Below are 19,346 nucleotides of genomic sequence, written 5' to 3'. Positions count from 1 at the left end.
AATTGTGAAATCAAATTTCATACATTTCCAAGCTTAATCATAAAACCTTAGTTGGACTGCAAAAGTAAAATGTATATTTGGGAGTAAGATGTAAATGACGGGATGCATTTACAAAAATAAATCTCTAAATTACTTCACAATGTTAATGTAGGATCGCCAGAGTCAAATTTCCACAATGACTCTCAATCATGCAGAAAAAGAAAAACACAAAAACAGAAATATGGGTTTTACACACCAGTCTCAAAGTTTATTATTTTAAATATACATAGACTTTCCCCTCCATGTTACATACCCCCCTCTTCATCCTGAACCTCCCTCCCCTCTCCCGCTCTCTCAATTCTTTGTCATCTTTCACCCCTCCAACAAAAAGCTTCTCCAGGCTGTAAAACGCACTCTACTTTGTGCAGCATATTGCTCGTTAAGACATATTTGAAAACATAAATTATAAATACTACAGCTTGTGTTTTTTTTCAGTTTGAGAATGTTTATGCAACAGGTTTTTCTTCAGAAATCAGTAATGAAAAATTGAAACACAATTTGGTTAGTTTAAAAATACAGCATTCTAAATTGAAATATTAGTACTTATTTATTCTTTTGTGGTCAAAAATGGATGAGAGCAAGTTTTAATTTGGCTTGATTCCTTTTCCTATTTAAAATATAAAGACATAACATCTTTCCCCACAAGTCACGATTTGTGTTTTCCGTTTGATTTTTCATTCACTGAGTTCTGATGAAAATATCCAGTTATCAAAACATCCCAAGACCGCTTCCCCTCATTATCGGCGCTAACATCCAGATGTTCTCAACACAATCTAGAAAGTAAAAGAAAACAACACAATGTCCCTCAGTCTGGCTACATATGAGAAATGGACTCCATTATTTTTAATGACGGCGAGTACACAGTGGTCTGTACCTTGACAGGTTAAACAGCAAAGAGTGCTTTTTTTTTTCAAAAGAAATCCTGAGTGTGAACAAATTAAGCCAATGTTTTTTGTTTTTTTTTAAATCAATTTAAACTTCGATCAAAGTGAGCCATTTCTATTACAGCTCATGCCTTCAATAGTGTTCGTCTCTCTACCATCTGACCTCATCAAAGAGGTGTAAAAAGTGCTTCAGATCAAATAGATACAGATGCGTTAATCACAGGGCTTTTTATTTTATTCCAATCTAAAGTTGCAGAGCTACGATTGTTGGTCCAATGAGGCAGCCGACGTTGCAGGCAGAGTGAAGGACAGAGTGAAACGGCACTAAAGGAAAATTCAGGTTTTTAAGTCACAAGGCATGCATGTTAACACTTAACTCAGAGAGTTGCCACCAAAAGTGTTTAGTCTGTGATATGCATCAGTCTGTTTTGGTGTGTGTATCAGAATCTGTGCATTTCTGTCGTTCAACAGACGAAGGCATTGAAAAAAAAAAATCCTGCTTTTGCTTGTATGCTTGCTCATCAGTCCCTATGCTGAACTCCAATATTTTAAATATTTTCAAGTGACTGCCGTGTTGATTTGGGTGACATTTTCAAACTGTCTCTCAATCAACAGTGAAGGAATATTGCAGGAAACAAAAAATGGGTTATTTTTCCAAAGAGCAACACTGTCTCTGTGTCAGTGTGCCCTGCGGAGCATTTTATCCAGACCTCATCAAGTTTTGTGTCCATCATTCTTGCAGTCAGTCATTTTTAAGGAAAAAACGAAGGGACTTCGTTTTTAAATCAGGGAAGCCTCAAAAAGTCAGGACAGGGGTCACATACGGGGAGAGTATTTGGGGTTTCTTGGCACCTCGGTGAAAGATTTCAGCTCATACGGGATCCCTGTATCCACTTCGATGGATTTACGGGAAAATAGCAGCCGGATATCATTGTGCAAGTAAATTTTTCCAGATTTGGAGCTCTGGAATCTGAAAAAGAAAGAACAATAGCAGGTAAGTCAAATATTTATATTTTTAAGCACTGCAAAAGGCTGCCAATATTCCTTTTTAACATTTGATTGTACAATGCATCTCTAGAATAAGTTGTAGGTCAGTGAGAAGAATGTGGAAGTGTAATAATAATAAAAAAAAGACAAGTTCAATCATGCCTGAGATGTATCAAGTAGCAAAGAATTCTCTTCCTGTCGAGTGCTCCGCCACCTGGAGACGCCCCATCGTTCCCCTCTGTGCCTTCCTCCACTGGCACCAGGAAGATACGGTGACGCAGGAAGGTCATGTGATTGACTGGCATGTCTCCAAAGTTGTACGTCACCAGGAACATCTTCACCACAGTTTTATTGGGATTAAATAAGGTCTGAGGAGATGCACACAAAGATGATTAGAAGATACGCAGAATGAGCCCATTTTCTTTTCTTTGAGGATAAACTCACCACTTGAATGGTCCCTGCTTTGGGTATGCTGTATCCTTTCTTTCCAAGAGGCTCGAGTGATATCACACCCTGGTGGAGAGAAGCAAATATTTACAACTCAAAAAATAGAAAAAACAACAACAAACAATAATTAAAAACTCCTTTTTTATTTTAGTGGCTTCAGACTTCCATAATCACATCAGAATAAGCAGAGTTTGCAATAATTTTCTCATTTAAGGGCCATTCTGTTAAATAAATAATACACCCCAATTTTCTAACCATGCTAATCACTAATGCAAGGTGTTTAAAAGATGCTATAATGTGGACTACATAATTATTTTGTCTTGGTTTTATATTTCATATTTTCTTTATGGAGAAATCAGAATCCACCACAAAGGAAAAGGTTTTACAAAAACCAGAGATCAGAGATAAGTCTTGAAATTCTGATTTTTGCGTCTCCAAGTTTTAGCTAAAAATAGGCGTATGAAAGCATAAACAGAATGTATTTATACCAGCACAAAAACCCAACTCAGCAACCACATTACCAGCCTACAGTGGTTTAGGTGGCTGTTCAAATCTCTGGCTTTAGAGAGGATACAGTTTGAAAAGGTAAACAACCACAGATGAACACAGACTGACCAGGAAGGGCGAGGGAGCACTGTGCTCCGAGATGTCGTAGTACGTAACCTGCACAGGCAGCGTGACATGCTGCGGGCAGTAGGAGCCGCTGGCTCCGATCTCTGCTGTGAATCCTTCGATCTGCCCAGATGGGGAGAATCTGCCCTTCAATATGGACTCCTGCAGCACAAGCAAAAGGGGAAAATTGTTTAAATCATTAAACTCTTTAAGTGAGTCATTTTACTGGTAAAAGAAGTAAAAGTCATAAAAAATAAGTGTTAAACTTGAGTACCTCAAAGTTGCCCAGCAGCGATCTACTGATGGAAGACGAGGACCAACGTGAGGCCCGGCCGCTGTCGGTCTGCCTGCCGCTGCGCAGCTGCCGGCTGCATGTGGCCACAAACACACAAAAACACCAGTGGTTAGAGGCTGAGATCACAATAATCTTGCCTTAACCAATATGTCACACGGCTGCAAGTGTGTCTGCAAACTAAAGTCCAGACAACAAACCCTTTAATTTAGAAAAAGAGGAAGTATGCTTTAAACACCCACACCTGTTCCCCGTGTTCATTTGATTAAAATCTGAGAACCATCACAAAATCATTCATTTACTTCCACTATGACATGGAAACTATTATCTAGCATCCCTAGCAAAATATTAATTTTAATGGCCTCATCCTGTTTCTGTACCCTGTGTACTTTCTTGATGATAAATGTTGTATAATTAGAGGCCTACAGAAATGACAGATGACTCACCTTTTTAAGCGCAACCCAGTCTTTAGTCGTCTCCCTGATCTGGTGCAGCCTATGGCAGTCTGGAAAAAAACAAAAAAAAACACTAAAAATTTAAAAATTGTTTTCTTTTAATCTAATTATATCTTAATGTGTCACTTCAATAGCATGCCCTGTAGCTAAAATGAAATTCTAAATCACATCAGATGCTCCAATCAGTACCAATAAACAAACTCTCCCTGTTATCGTTTGGTAGATATGTGCGGTTGGGTGTTGCAGATTTTTTTTTTTACTTACTGAGCTTAGACTGTTAGACGCAAAAACATTTTCCATTTCCAGGCCTGCGTACACAGTAAGTGACTCATCACCAGCAAAACTCACGCAACCTCCAGCTAATTTTTCACTCATAGTTCAGTTCCTCCTAATTTATCCACTTTTAAAGCCTTTGTCAGCTTTTTGGCTCATCTTCACATACAACCAAATGTACATTAGGCATTATTCAATTATCCTGTGTGTAACTTTTACTTAGGGAAACATTAGCTTTTTAAATTTGTCATCACTGTTCTTAACTTATTGTGCTTTACTACACTATGCAGCATGTATTTTCCTCCGTTTCTAAATTTGTTTTAGTTAGATATCTAGTCCTGCCCTTTTCTTTCCTTCCTCTTATGCTCTACAGTTGCTAAAAATTGACCAGAGAACCCTGTTAGCACTCTCCCCACGAGAACTGACTGCATTAGCTCTTTCTAGCCTTCCTGAGTTAAAAAATGTCGAGTTCACTTCCAGAAAGATTTTAAGCAAAATGCGCCTATATGTATGTGTGTATGCTCATGCATCAGCATGAGGGACACCCCACACCGATGTTAGGGAACAATAGCCCTTCCCTCAATGGGTTTTATTCTGGAGCTGGTCTGCTCTGTTCCAGCATGCAGTGATAATGAGCCAGCGTTACTTCGTGCTTTAAAGGTTTTACTTGTTCTCATGGTTTCCGTTTTGTTTTCATTGATGCTCAATTAGTTTTTCCTGAATTAATGGGGGCTACAGACAATTCATACCAAGTTGTTGTAATTTCTTCTAAACAAACCACTGTTGCCCCTAACCACAGAACATCATTTCTTTTGTTAGCCAAGTGTGCCAATTAAATGAGAAATCAAATAATCATAAAATTCCTCATATTTCTTATATGATTTAACTGCATAAATTGTTTTCTAAAGACTTTGTATTATAGCCTGTTTGGTGCTAATGGAGGAATTATGGTGAAGTATTCAAAGACAAACAAAAAACTTGAAAACTGGACTTCAGGTGTGGTTAGTTATATCAGAGGCCAACCAACAGCCACAGCTATAAAAGAGCTGGGGCACTGCCTCTGTGAGGTAAAGAGACATTATAAAAATGTCTTTTCCTCTGTTCACTCTGCTATTAGTTGAACAGAAACATAAAATGAGGACATAGTGTGTGTGTGAGTGCTAACCTTAGGGTGGTCTCGTGTAGAGGGCAGCAGGTGGTTCCAGTATGGAGCAGCTTTAGCATCAGTGCTACGACATGAAGTTACTCCTGAAGTTAGCAAAGACAGTCTGCTTCTTTTCGATGTAGAGGGCCCTTCATCTTCAGAGCACGAGTCTGCTGTGTCACTTGGGGAAATCAGTCTCTTTTTGGCTGGCCAGTGGCCTCCAGAGAATAGACGGTGACCGTTACTGCTTGGAGTTTTCTCCCAGGAAGCCAGGCCATTTGACGAAGTGGCCTGTTGGGTGGCACTTCTCTCAGGAGGAGAGGATTCGAGGCCAATGTCCCATTCAGTAGCTTCCCCTGGTTCCTGCATCTCTGTGTGGTGTGGAGGGGAGAAAGGCCCAGGAGGGCTTGTGGGGCTGGCAGGATTAGGAGTTTCATATGTGGATAGTTCATATAAGAGGGGGCTAAGCTGTCCTCCAGATGAGCCATTACTACACCCATCATGTCCAGGGCTACCTAACAAATGGGTTGATGTGCGGATGCCATTAGCCGTTTCTGTCCTTGCTAAGCTTCCGTTGGAGTGTCCCTGGTCACAGATATGCCCATGTGGGTCGCACATTGGGGGCGACTTGGGGGATAGTGGCGCAAATGCATCCGGGATGGGTCTGTCATGATTGTGCTGAGCTGGTCGCCGGGAGGGAGTTTGGCTTGGGGAGAGCGGTGGTGACCTAGGTGACAGTCCACCTTCAGCGTCTCTATGCTCCAAATGCATGCAAGAGTATGGAGAAACAGGCCCGCCAGGCCCAGTTATAGATCCATTCCCATTAGCTTGAGCTGGGGTGGACCCACATAACACCCCCCCCTCAATCACCTCATTGTCTGATGTGTCCTCCAGGTGGGAGCGCTTATGAGTCAGCTGAGGCTCTTCTAACACTCTTTTATAGCCCGCTCGACATGGTCTCTGTTGGGCATCAGCATGTGATCCAGTGGAGGCTGAAAATCCTCCCATCTGAGAGAAAATAGAGAGCTGGTAAACCTTTTGGAGTCGAAGCTCTTCTTGGTCAAAGCGCCTGGGTCCCTCGGCTCTAACGCCAGGATCTAGTCCCACCATTGGGGATGCAGATGGAGGCAGGTCCCCCTCCTGTGCTGGAAGCTCTAGTTGAGCCTTTTTCTGGGCCAACTCCACGTGAATGTGCCGCATGGTACTGCTGCTGCGAGTCTCGACTTTCCACAACAAGATCAAATAGATCCTCACAAACACCAGGAGGCAGACGCAGACGTCCCGCAGGAAAGGCTAGGAGGACATCAAAGTGTGTGAAACAAGACGATGAGCCACACACAACCTGAGAGGAACAAAATGCTGCATCAGTATGTAGTTTATGAAAGCAATACTAGCAAACAGTGAAAGTGGGACAAAATCTAAATGCGAGTCCCATAAAGACGAAAACCAAGAAGGTATTTTGTGGAGATTCACCAACAAATTGGCTGCTGACTGTAATCTGCCCATTCTATCGTTTCATATACCATAGCTGTGGAAAAGTTATGCTACATGCCGGTATTTATCCCTAACAAGACTCTTTGGTGTGGAATTTACTTCTAAGGCAAGAAAACTCAATGTTGCCTAAACTGAATCAGTAAGGTCTTTAAAATTAAGTCAGAGTACAGAGATGTAAAAGAAACATTTGCATTATATGATAACTTCAATTGAACTTGATTAAGACAAAACTGGGTCTTCATCTGTCCATGTGATTCAATTGGAATGAACCAGACTGACCTGAATGTGGACAAATTCTGACTCCATATCATAAGATAAAAACTGGACCTGGTTGTCCTGTAAACTTGCTTGAGATTACGCTGGGTGTGAGTTTAGCTGTGTAAATGAACTAAACAGAACTGACAAGTTTCCAACCATTGGCCTAGTCTGATATCTCCTGTCTTTGTTATTGTGTGATCTGAACAATTACAACAAGAAACAAAAAAAGCACAAGGCAAGAACACAGATTCAACCAATAAAACAAAAATGCTAAGCATAATTATTATTATTATTATTATTATTATTATTATTTCCATCAATGCATATCTAAAAGATTGTGAGAACAATACAAAGATCAACACCTCACCTTTGTGCAACTGTGTTGATGGGTCGTCTCTGGCACAACATCAGAAAGATGTGTCTAAATGAGCGATTCATGGAATTCATCCATGTTTCTGGAAGCTGGCATGAATTTATGCCAACATCACAGAGCAGATAATCAGGAAACAGGATCAAAGGTGAATGGCACAAGCACTCACACCTACGAAAATCAGAAGGTATGTCAACTTCTACCAATAAATCCCACACATCATAACAAAAAAATAACTACATTGGTAAAAGCAAAGATAAAAAAAACAAGCAAACAAACATACAATTTCAAAATTATCTGCACAAAATTTGAGTCATCAAATTCAGATGCTGAGAAATTACCAGCAAGTGTTGCAGTGTCAGTACGGCAGAGGGCTCTTAAGAGGAAAGGTCTCTGAATCCAAGTTGGCAGTAATTCTGTTGCCACTCCCTCTGTAATTGGCTGACAGCCAGGTGAACCGTCCTTGGTTACCTGGGTGTGAGGTGGGACACGGCTGTGGCATCATGGCTGGGTCATTCCACCCAGTGTCCCTGAAGAAGGAAATATACATCAAAACCACAAAAAGATCGACAGAGGAACTCCCTGAAAATAGGTAAAAAGGATGGATTGTGTCTGGAGAAGCAACAAACCCCTCCTAAATAAATCCATTAGAGCACGCTGTAAACATCCTAAAAAACAACGTATGCAGAACTGTTTTCATTGCCATCCTCTCCATGAAAAAAAAAATCCCCCATTTTAAACACAAAGGCCCCAAACTCTTTGAGCTGATAATCACACATGAAGGAGTCACTTCATGGAGTTAACTTGGCACCACACGGTGCTAAACCAAAAGAAGTGGGTTGTGTCCCATCCTACTTGGACCTGAATTTGGGAATGTTGGGTGAAGGGAGGGAGGCGGGGAGGGTCGCAATGAGCCATCACCATGGCGACACGTAGCCCAAGGATAACGACTCCTTTGTACTTGGCCACAAAGAGGGAGAAAGAGAAGCAGAGCTACAGAGTGCTTGAGGAGGCTGATGGTGGTAGGGATCATGTTTGGGGGGGCCATGAAAAACCTTCTTTAGAATATAAGTACATAAATAAATACACATAGCAATTTGGTGGTCTCCCTGAGAGGTGTACACTCAAAAAGAAAAATTTCAACAAGGTTTTACAGATTAAAAAAAATAAAACAACCAAATGCCTGTTCACTTTCACTTAGAGTTGGTCTCTTTTCTCCCCTTTACAAATAATAACTCTGCTTTTTGTAATTTAAAGAATGATGACAAAACTCAGAGATCCAAGTTTTAGACATCACTGAAAAAAAAACTACCATTTAAATGCAGAAATTCTTAAAAGATTGAATCACAATTCATCCACGTGTCAAAGTCGTTGTTCTTATAAGAAATGATCAGACTAGATGCACTCTGGGTGACCTGCAGTTGGTATTCAAATTATCTTGCTGACAAATAGTGTTTCAGTAAATCAAGTCATAAGACATCTGGGTTTCTTGTACGTCTTCCTTAGATAAAACTCTAAAGTTCATACAGTTCACACATCTTCTCCAGGAAGAAGAACATAAAGAAAAAGTGAGACATTCTAAATATCTGTTTTTCCATACAAAACACTGCTTATACCAATAATGCAGAACATTATGACTGCCTGCTTCATGGGATATAGCACCAATCAGCTAGCAACAAATCCTTTAAGTCTTGTAAACTGTGTGGTGTGGTCTCGATGGATAGAATTTGTTAGTCCAGCTCAACCCCAGATCCTTAAATGGACTAAGATCTTGAGAATATCAAGCAGAAGCTCACAACTGAGATCCTGTTTTGACAACCTCACTATTCTGCTGAAAGACACCACAACTATCAGGATCTTCGGTTTCCATTAAAAGATGCACATTGTCTCCAGCAGTGCTGGGGTAGGTATTTTGTGTCAAAATAACATCCACGTAGATAGGAGGTCACAATGTTTCACAGCAGAACATTACCAAAAGCATTCTGTCCACTTCTTTCCACTGTGCATCCTGGTGTCATGTGCTCCCATGACCAAGTTACTTCCTTCCATTGCTCCATAGTCTAGCTCTGATGCTCCATTACCCACTGCTTAATTACCCATTATCCACTGCTGCTTGTGGCAGTGGACAGGTCACCCAGACTATGACTACATAGGTCGAAAACACAACAAATTACAATGCACTTTGTATGTATTCTGGTACCTTTCTCTCAGACTAGCAATCTGACCGCCGCAGACCAGGAACACCCCACAAGAGATGCAGGTTTGGAGGTGCTGTGTCGCAGACAAACATCAACTTTAAGGACAAGATTTTTACTTGCTGCCTAGTATAGCACATAAACTAACAGGTGTCATGATGAAGAGATAATCAGTATTATTTAGTTTTACTCTCAGCCCTCGTAATGTTATATCAACGTGTACACAATGGCTTACCATAAGGTATTTGCGCTCTCCAACTGCTGCACACAAAGAATCACATAGTTAGGAGTGACGTCTCCATCACCTATAATTAGCTACCCAACATATGGTTTCTTTGCAGTCACACAGCACCATGGGGAAATCTTAGACTGCACATAAATGCCTTTTTCACAAATGTGACAAAAACTACTCCAAAGTACAAGTATAAGATTCTTAACAGCTACTGAGGCTACCAATTAAAACATTTCCAAAAAACCTAAAAAGACGTTTATGCTTACAGCTAAATATCGTAACTATTGCAAAGCAATATCATCACTGTTTCATATGACGGGTCAAAATGGATGCAAAATGTTTAGGACTTTAATTTTATCAGAAGCTTCTGTTAGAGTATTCACATTTAAAATACTGTTAGTAATGACATCTGATATGCTCAGGTGGAGCAGTTCCCAACTAGGCCCATTAAAGGTCAGACAGGGATCATTACATAATAAACAGACAAAAAAAGGTTAACACGAATCAGTGCTTTACAAAAGGGAGGAAGTGTAACTGCTACTAGTATTTATATATTAAGTTCTCGGTGCTGCTAGATTTCTGGCCATAGTTTGAAGAGGCCTACGGCTGGTAGAAGCTGCCCAGCCCTTCTATGGCCCGATCTAGCTGCCAGCAGTGGAGAGGAAACACTCTGGCTTCACCCCAAGAAATACTTCAGGTTGGTGGGTGTGTGCAGGAAATTTACAGCTGCATCACTGAACATTGTGACTGTGCTCCAATATTTGCATTTTAACATTGTATAATCTGGCATGCAGATATAGTGCCAAACTACTTTGTGCTCCAAAAGATTTTTTGCCCAAATACAGCACATTTTTATTGGTATAGAGCCTTTGAAATCGGTAATGGTTTGCATATTAAAAAACTGCCAGAGGGAGAGTTCAGTTCTCTAGGTGTGGTCCTATCTATTTGATCTACAATCTCAAGTTTCAGTCACTTATTTCAGGAACTACCTGACAAGTCAACAGGTATTGGCAATTTCCAAACAGTTGGGAACAATACAAGTTATTAATCCTCTGAAAACTGCAATTTACAAATAATACAAAACTTTTATCTTCACTTAAATTGTAAGTCCTAAGCACATGTCAGATCAGCTGTTCAGCTCATTGTCATATGGAAAAACAAAAACTTAATATGGTTCACGTTGGAAAATAAATGCTACACTCTAATTAAAGCCATAGGAGCTCTTATATTAGTTTTTTATAGACCAGGATCAAATAGCACACAAGGCAGTTGGGGAAAAAATGTACATCAAAGTGATCTTGCCTCTAGCTGAGAATGATTTATCCTCTGCACTCAAAGACAGTGGGGGAAATGAACAAAATGACAACCTGCCAGCAGATTGCATTGTTTTCTCTGGGTGCTTTTCCTTTGGTCCCTTTCGCCGTTTCATACTTTTGCACTTTGTTCATTCTGTTCCTGTTCTTTCCTCCATGGAACAGTTTATGCTGACCATTTATCAATACCTCGTACATTTTGTTCCTGCTTTGAACACTCACAATCTAAAGTAGTTTTATTTAATCTACAAATTGTCCACTGTAAGTAAGTGTGGTTCTGTACATCTATTAAGCAAGAGGCTTTCTTTCTACTGGAGATCAGCTTGGTTTAATTTGGTTTGATTAAAGACCACAATCTGTCAAGTTTCTTAAGAGACATCTGGCTGAAATATGGATCAGAAGCACAATTAATACAAATAAATTACAATACAAAGTCTTCAGACAATAAGTCACAACTTAAATTATGCAGGAGTTTAAAGCAATTTTATAAATATTGATCTCCAAAATTCATCAAAGCAGTCATCCTACCAAGATGAGAGAAATTAATCTACAACGTTCATGTGTACAATATGGGGTATAAATTAAATACAGTGTATCCCCTTCTTTTGTGGCTGTTAGCTTCTGCAGAAGTGCTAAGATGTTTTCAATAGAGTTTATGAATGCATATTAATAGATATTTGGAATTATCCTATTAAAATTGGTTGTTATTCTTAGAGAGGGTCTCATATTTGCAGATATCTTCTATTTGACTGCAGTTGTGCTCCGTAATCCCCAGCAAATACTAATACTAAAACATAAATAAGGCAACACAAGTATGCAAAAAAGGGATACTTATGTGCAAATATTAAAACACTTAAAAGCATTGTTTCTTTAGTTAGAAAATTTCCTTAAATTTCCTCTTGGAAATTGATGATAAAGAAAGATGGGACAAGAACCTAATAGCAACTGCCATTCAAAAGAGAATGAGAGGACACAAGATGATGGACATGCAGTGAAACTTCAGCCTGGCAAAAGACCTTGAGAAAAGTATAAATAGACCAGGACCATGAGGGGCTCCCGCTCCAACATCAGGGCCAACCTAAGGTGTTCATGGCTACAGCTGCTGCGCGACAAGTTAGCTCACATACTACAAGATAAACTCAAAACAACTGAGCCTTGCACTGACAGTTAGCAAAGTAAACAGAATCCTGCTTTTACAAGTTTTTCCACCAGAAAAGAGTGACTCAACAAAAGGAGATGCAAAGTTAAAGACCTGGAAGTGTGTAATCATTGACAAGCAGGTAAGTAACATAATATGCCTCCAGTGGATCCATTTCATGTGACGGTGTTCACAAGTTCGTTTATCAAAGACAACGCTAGCACCGTCAAGGCCACTAGTTAGGGCTTTAATTACTGTGATCAATGTTCTCTCTCAAGATGCATGCTATTTAGTCTACCTCTAAAACAATACCCGATTAGATTATGAATTTAAAACATGCTTCTTTGCTCGTTCACCAGACATTCCCTGTAAAGTGCTGTTTGTGTAGCATGGAGGCTATTTTTCATCCTGAATATGAGTGTAATATTTTGAGAAATTCAAACCTTTGTTGTCAAGTCTAAATGGTAAACATATTCCAACTGAATCATCATGAAGGAAGAGTAACGGCACAGAAATGAAAAGGTTGATTTTTTTTTTTTTATTTAACAGGAAGTGTTTTTATTTTGAAGAACCAGTAACATCTTCATAACAATGCTAGCTTATTAGCAATAAAATACGACACTGGAGGTAAGTTAAGTTTTGTTTCTTTAGAAATCACCTGAAGGCCTTTAGTCCAGAGTTTTGGACATAAACCTCCACAGCCAAACGGTCTTATATTGCACTACATCTTTCACCATCGGGTCACTGTTCATCTTAACATATTCTCTGAGAACATTATTAATAAAGCCACACAGTTGCAGTGGTGGGGTGGAATGTGCATATGTTTGTTCACAGGAGTGGATAAAATTGTCAACACATAAGCACCATTGTGTGTTGAGGCGAAGGGAGACAGTGGTCATGAGGTCAAAGGTCAGATGTCCTGTGTCAGTTGACTGATCAGGAGGGCTGAGAGGTGTTTCACATCATCATCATGAGGAAGGGGGCGTCAGACTTGCTTGACAAACGTAACAGAACAAGATTATCGGATCAGTGCAAAGCCTCTAGTTAACCATTAAATCAAACCACACCAAAGGCGATCAGTAGTTTGAGTAGCAACTACACTGAATACTCAGTAAAACCATCTGTTTCACAGATGCACACTTAGAAATATGCATCAGTGATGAGCTCTGAAAACTTGAACAAGACTGAAATATAAACAGATCTTGAACTTTTTCACATTTTGTCACATTAAACTGTACATCACTGTATATTGATGGAATTTTAAGTGCATCTTTTTGTTGTTTTTTTTAATTAGATATAAGATCCTCTAAGAGTATGGCATGCATTCTTATTCAACCCCATTACTCTGACACCCCTAAGTAAAGTTAAATGAAATTGCCTTCAGAAGTCAACTAATCAGACGCAGCTAACCAATGTGTGATGCTATCTCAGCATAAACAAAGCTGATTTGTGGGAGTTCAAAATCCCAATAAAACACACGGAAGCTTGTAAGATGTGGAAAACTTAAATGGGGTATAAATACTTTTGGAAGGCACTCTGACAACACACAGAAACACATCATATATTGATTTGGCTGACCTAGAAACCACCTCCCAGTAAAACCTAGGAAGGTGTCAGAGAGAGTTAAAAGCTAGCGCCTTGTCGAAAAAATAGCCTGACATTTGGCCTGTGTATATATTAATCACAACACACAAACGCCACATACCTAAGCACACACACACGGACAAGGCCAAGCATTCAAAGCACCATCACTTTCTGTCTTTCGGCAGCATAGGAAAAACACGTCTTGATAAAGATTCTTCTATACCTCCTTCTGTTTGACATTCACTGTGCCCCACTTTAAAGATGCTCTATTTGAAAGAAACACAGCTGCTGCACTTGCAGGATTCTGGAGTTAGATTGGACAGCTCACTGACTGAAGGTTGCTTTTCTCTTTGTTTAGCTTACATTTCAAAGGCGTGAATGATGGAGCCATATCTTTTAAAGTCTTAACTTCCATTCATTCATTGTAGCTACCAGAAACATTTGAGTTTAAAAAAAAAAGAAAAAAAACATTTTATGGTCTTTCTTTAGAAATCTTGTTTAACCGAAAGAGGTTCCAACAAGATTGAAAAGAAATATGTTGCTAAAGTTCAATGCCTTGCAAAAGTATTTGTACCTATTAGATTTTTTTTCTAATTTGGTCACTTTACAGCCACAACTTGGAGTATAGTTTACAGGACGTTTATGTGACAGGCCAACACAAGTAAATACATAATTGCAAAGTGTGGGGAAAATGACACTGGGGTATTAACATTAAAAAATAGCTTAAAGTAAGGCATGTATATCTGTTCTGCTTTCTAGAACCATCTTTCATTGAAATTTGCAACTGCAAGTACTCTAGGATATGTCTCCAAAAACTTTGCACTTCTAAGGGTTGAAAGTTTCCCCATTTCTCAATCTATTTCATTGCAGCTCTAGCTATATGTTGAGTGTCATTATCCTGCTGGAAGGTGAAGCCCGACCCCAGTATCAAGTCTATTGAAGCCTCTAACAAGTTAACCTGTATTAAGCTGTAAGCATATTCCTATCAACTCCTATCAGCTTCCTTATCCCAGCTAAGGAAATGCATCTCCTCCAGAGTTGCAATCAGCCTCTCTTGACTTCTTCTTTGAATAATAACATATTTTCCGGATTAAAAGTTCCCATTAGTCAAAAAATGCATAATGAAAAGGAGGAACCTACATATAAATGGCACTGGAGAAGTCGTCTCAAATCTTATGACACATTATGTTTAGTTGCTTTTCTTTTGCAAATTGCACAGCCAGGGTAAAACAGAAACAGTTGCATTGAATATAGCACTAACACCAAGAAGGTCCACCTGCAAAGTCAATGACATTCATCACCTTGGCAACTACCAGGCGTAACTGCATTGATCACGGGCCTCACAAGGTGTTTTTGCAGTTTGGAAAGGTAGCACCAATAGAAAAGCATAGCTGTCTAGATGCACTATGGTGGAAAATCTAACAAAGTAGCACAGAACGTCAAAACATTCTTTATGTACCCAACTGTGGAGTCGTTCCGCCAGCTCTGGCTCACTAACTTTCAGACCACAACTAGCTTTCCGCATGGCAGCATACAGTAAAGTCCAGTCCTTAGTTCAAGTCCGTCCTTATTTAATGCATCTGTCAAAAACTGTGGTATAGAGGGGAAAAAAAACATATATAAACTGTACCCAACTGTAAGTCACAGGACTAGCCAAACTATGTAAAAATGTGGGACATATAGTACAGGGATTACGGTGCATGATAAAACGACCTTTGCTGGAAAAGTAGTTCAATTTTTCTCCAACTACCTCTTCAGAAAACAAATATGAGCCACGTTGGTTTGACTTTTTGACAATTCCCTACCCTGTATAAAGTGAATGATGTATTTATAAGTCTGTGGCCTAGGCTGTTATCTTGAATGAGCCTTTTGGGAAAATAAAGTTTCATCTCTGGCTTCTCACCGACACTCTGCACTGCTTGCGTTTTGAGTCTATTCCATAACAGATTGTCTCATCAACCTTTTGCAGATCACTGCCTGGACTAGTCCCAGGTCTGTTCTGTGCCTGGAGGCTGATAAAAAAAATACATATAAATACACACACACACACGCACGCACACACACACACTTGCTTGAGAACATTCCTAAACACAAAAATAGTTTCTGCCTGCAAAAAAAAAAAAAAACAGCTGATTGAGTTGAGTACATGAACCCCTGTCTAAAAATGAATGGTTTGAAAGACAACTGAATGTGTCTGTGTTTAACACAAACATATGACAGGAAGTAGCAAAGAAAAGACGAAAGTGACCGGGTTGGATGTAAGACGAACAGGGCAGATAAGTCACAGAGTTGCAGTAAACACAGCAGCTCGGCTGACATTCTGAACTGGACAGGCAAAGTGACATTTTTGCTGAAAATGCTGTTTGACTCAGGGTCTCCCCTCTGTCCCTCCTGCTCTCCCCTCCCTCAGTCTGTCTGCCTTTCATGTGGCCATTTTAGGAGACGTTGAGTCATCTCAGTTCAGCTGACAATATGACAGAGATCAACAGGAGCAACAGTGGAGCACTTGACATGAGAGCAGGAGAAGTTGTCACACTCACCCTGTCAAAGATGAGGTTAGTCTCCTTCCTCCCTTTATTTTAGGTCAGAGTAGGTGACACTGTTCTCCTCTGCTTGCTCAGGCTGCCTTCTCCCTCCCTCTCTTGACTCACTGGTTTCTTCTTCGTTTCCTCCGTCCTGAACAGTTTGTAGTGTGAAAGAGAGTTCTGCCTTCCTCTCCTTGTTTTGTTCAGCAGCTTGCAATAATGCGTGTTTTCTCTGTTTTCTTCCTGTCTACCTCTCTCCACACTCATTTCGCACACACACATGCACAAATCAAAAACCTATCAACAACTCCCAGCCCCCATATGCCTCGCCTGTGCCCTCCTTCTCCTTTTCTGTTTTAAGCCACCCCCACTTTTTTCCTTCTTTCTCCTGTTTATGAACTCCTGTAAAGTATCTGAAGAAGTTTCTGATCATCTTTCATTCTTTTTCCTGTCTTTTCTCACGGTCTTTCCTATTCCTCTGTCATTCTTTTCAACACTTTCTCACTGTCCTCTGTCTGTGTGTTTTCTTTCTGTTGCTTTCCTCTCAGCTGATAAAGTGAGGCATGCTTTGCTCACTCAGCAGTGAAGGCATACAGACGAAATAAAGGAGGGGGGATTGGATGCTGAAAGCCGATTGGTGAGCTAAGAGGGGGGTCAGCTGTAATGAGCAAAGTTCTGATTGGTTGAGAGGAAAAGAGTGACAGGGGAGAGGAAGTGCAGGGAGCCAGAAGCCCGCCCACCTGCTCCTATACTGAGCCTGTTCTGCAAAATTAAAAAACACTTTTCTAAAAGCATGCATTCAAAGTTCATAAACTTTAAACATATTTTCACTTCTGATCTTTTCGCACAAAGCAATACATATTTAGCTGAATGTAACTTTCCAAAGAACAACTTATAATAATAAGGGAGATTAAAGAACCACACGTCCATGCAATTCACCCTCCCCCTTTCTGTGGAGTCTTTCTCATACACAAGCTGCAGGCTGTGCAGCACGACAGCTTCAAACAGGAAAAGCAGAATAACAGCAGCCAGAGGACAGATAGGGAGTGGAGCACACACAAAATAAAGTTTATCAGCAGAGCACCAGAAGCAGCAATCAGCTGTGCACGTGTGACTAATTCTAGCATCTGTGAGCTAATTAGGAACAGCACTTTGATTATGCAATAAACGTCACAGAGGAGAGGAGTGGAGTTGAAGTATCCACCGCACGAAAAAAATGCATCACACACTGGAGAGCGCTCTCTCACCTCTCGCTCAAAAACAGGAGGCGAAACTATACGTCAAAGAATATTAGGCTCGCGTATTTAGCACACTTCTTAAGTTCTGCATGCTTGTTGCAGACACAAACATACCTCCCTGCAGCGTGCTGCTTTATCTTTATAAGGAAGCTGTGGTTTGCTCATTAATATAGGTCTGTTGGTTGGGACACACGAGACAAGTCTAAAGGCAGCTCTGCGTTTCTTCATGTTTCAGTTAGTAACTGTCACCATCCTGCTATGACTGCTGATTTACATCTGCCTCCTGGTCAGCTTCCAACTGTGACACACTGCATCTGCTTCTACCCAGATGGAAAATATATTCCTGCCTGTTGCTGCTTAGTTGTCATGTTATTTCTGGTACACAGAGAGCAGGAGAAAGTTTAAATAATAATAATAACCAAACATTTATATAAGATGTTGGACAAAAGACAACTTCTACTTATTAAACTTTTTAGGTTTAAAACAATAATAAAAATCCCAGTAACCTGAACTCTCTTGGCAATTTCCTGCACTACCACTACTACCGCCTAAATAAATGTGGGGTCTGACATCTTGCCAGAATCTCTTAGTGCACAGAAACATAAATAATTAAATTACTCTGCATAAAAGCAAGAAAAAATTATATGTACTTGTTTTATGGAATACAACTTGCCAGGATTGTTTGTATATACTTAAGGCATTAAAATGTTATCAAACACTTAATAGTTTTTGTGCAAAGGTTTCATACTCCATCGTGAGTATGAAAATAAAGCAAGAGACAATTAACTAAGGTATAACAAGCTTTTGAAAAGTCCCAGTTTCCAATCGTAAACATTTTCTGAAAAAGTGTCAAAATGACCAGCTTTCTGAGTCCATATGCAGCATAGAGAACAGTAGCATTAAACTGCTTACACAGGTTGCTGTGCACTGCTGGAAGCTGCCTCAAAGAGGCCTGCTACACTTCTCTTGTTAACATGGAAACAACCAAGAGAAAAGTGCTGAGAAATATTTATGGTCATGGAAAAAAAACAGCAAGTCATGCTGTGGAAACCAAAGGAATTCCACCTATTATTCTCATCAACACATTGCTGTTTTAAAACTATAGTGAACAAGCTTTTAGAAATAAAGATGTGTCACTACAGGGGCAAATAGCCTGACAAATTAAGCAGCTAACATCAGCTTGTTAGAATCTCAGGGATGGTACAAAAAAAGAAAACAGTAGGGAAAAGAGGGAAACATCACAAATGAATGGTTGTCTTTTACATGGAATCCTGGATAAAAAAATATGAAACACAACAACATGACAAAATATCAGATATACAGAAATCTACCCAAAAGAATAGCAACAAACCCACCAGAAAATGGACACAATGAAATATGATCAACAATAACGCTGCAAAGTACCAACAATTAGTTAAAAAAGTCAAATTAACTACTTTATATGTCAAGATTGCAGGAAGGAGAATGAGTAAGACATATAATGATAATGTTAATAGTTGCATGTCTAACTATTGGCAATCTAGTTTGCAATTGTATTAAACAGATTGAATGTACCCATTCTCTGAAGTTACTGGAATATTTTTCTTTAATATGCAACAGTAAATGCTCGCAGACTAAATGCACTCTTTCATAGAGGAAGAATGCAGGCCCCTCTTGCTGCAGCTTGATGTACTGAGCATGCTTTTTTTAAGTGTGTGCAATCATATATGTGCGCAGACAAGCGGATTAAAAAAAAAAAAAAACAAGACACGTGTTTAACTATGAACCTCCAAATATAGAGATGTGGGGATAGGAGGGAGAGGAAAGGGAGGAGACAGAAGGTGGAGGAGGAACTTTAAGAGACAGCGAGATAAACCAAAGGTTGAG

At 39.8% G+C, this 19,346-nt stretch overlaps 1 protein-coding gene across 2 annotated transcripts in view; it reads right to left on the bottom strand.

Annotated features, from left to right (window-relative positions):
• Nucleotides 1-221: 221 nt before the first annotated feature.
• Nucleotides 222-19,346, bottom strand: part of atosb (atos homolog b) — a 29,733-nt gene continuing 10,608 nt past the window's right edge. Inside the window, exons 1-10 of one of the 2 annotated variants that reach the window (XM_007557875.2) lie at nucleotides 16,258-16,809; nucleotides 7,597-7,785; nucleotides 7,253-7,426; nucleotides 5,155-6,475; nucleotides 3,708-3,766; nucleotides 3,244-3,337; nucleotides 2,973-3,131; nucleotides 2,355-2,423; nucleotides 2,073-2,278; nucleotides 222-1,893 (exon numbers count right to left, since the gene is read on the bottom strand). In XM_007557875.2, the coding sequence (XP_007557937.1) occupies nucleotides 1,740-1,893; nucleotides 2,073-2,278; nucleotides 2,355-2,423; nucleotides 2,973-3,131; nucleotides 3,244-3,337; nucleotides 3,708-3,766; nucleotides 5,155-6,333 (1,920 nt within the window). In that variant the 5' untranslated portion in view covers nucleotides 6,334-6,475; nucleotides 7,253-7,426; nucleotides 7,597-7,785; nucleotides 16,258-16,809 and the 3' untranslated portion in view covers nucleotides 222-1,739. Of the gene's footprint in view, nucleotides 1,894-2,072; nucleotides 2,279-2,354; nucleotides 2,424-2,972; nucleotides 3,132-3,243; nucleotides 3,338-3,707; nucleotides 3,767-5,154; nucleotides 6,476-7,252; nucleotides 7,427-7,596; nucleotides 7,786-16,257; nucleotides 16,810-19,346 lie in introns of those variants that run through there. The other variant, XM_007557874.2, reaches the window with a different exon arrangement.

Source organism: Poecilia formosa, unplaced genomic scaffold, assembly GCF_000485575.1.
Source record: "Poecilia formosa unplaced genomic scaffold, Poecilia_formosa-5.1.2 Scaffold92, whole genome shotgun sequence".
Taxonomy (NCBI): Eukaryota; Metazoa; Chordata; class Actinopteri; order Cyprinodontiformes; family Poeciliidae; genus Poecilia; species Poecilia formosa.
This window is presented reverse-complemented; position numbering and strand designations above follow the sequence as displayed.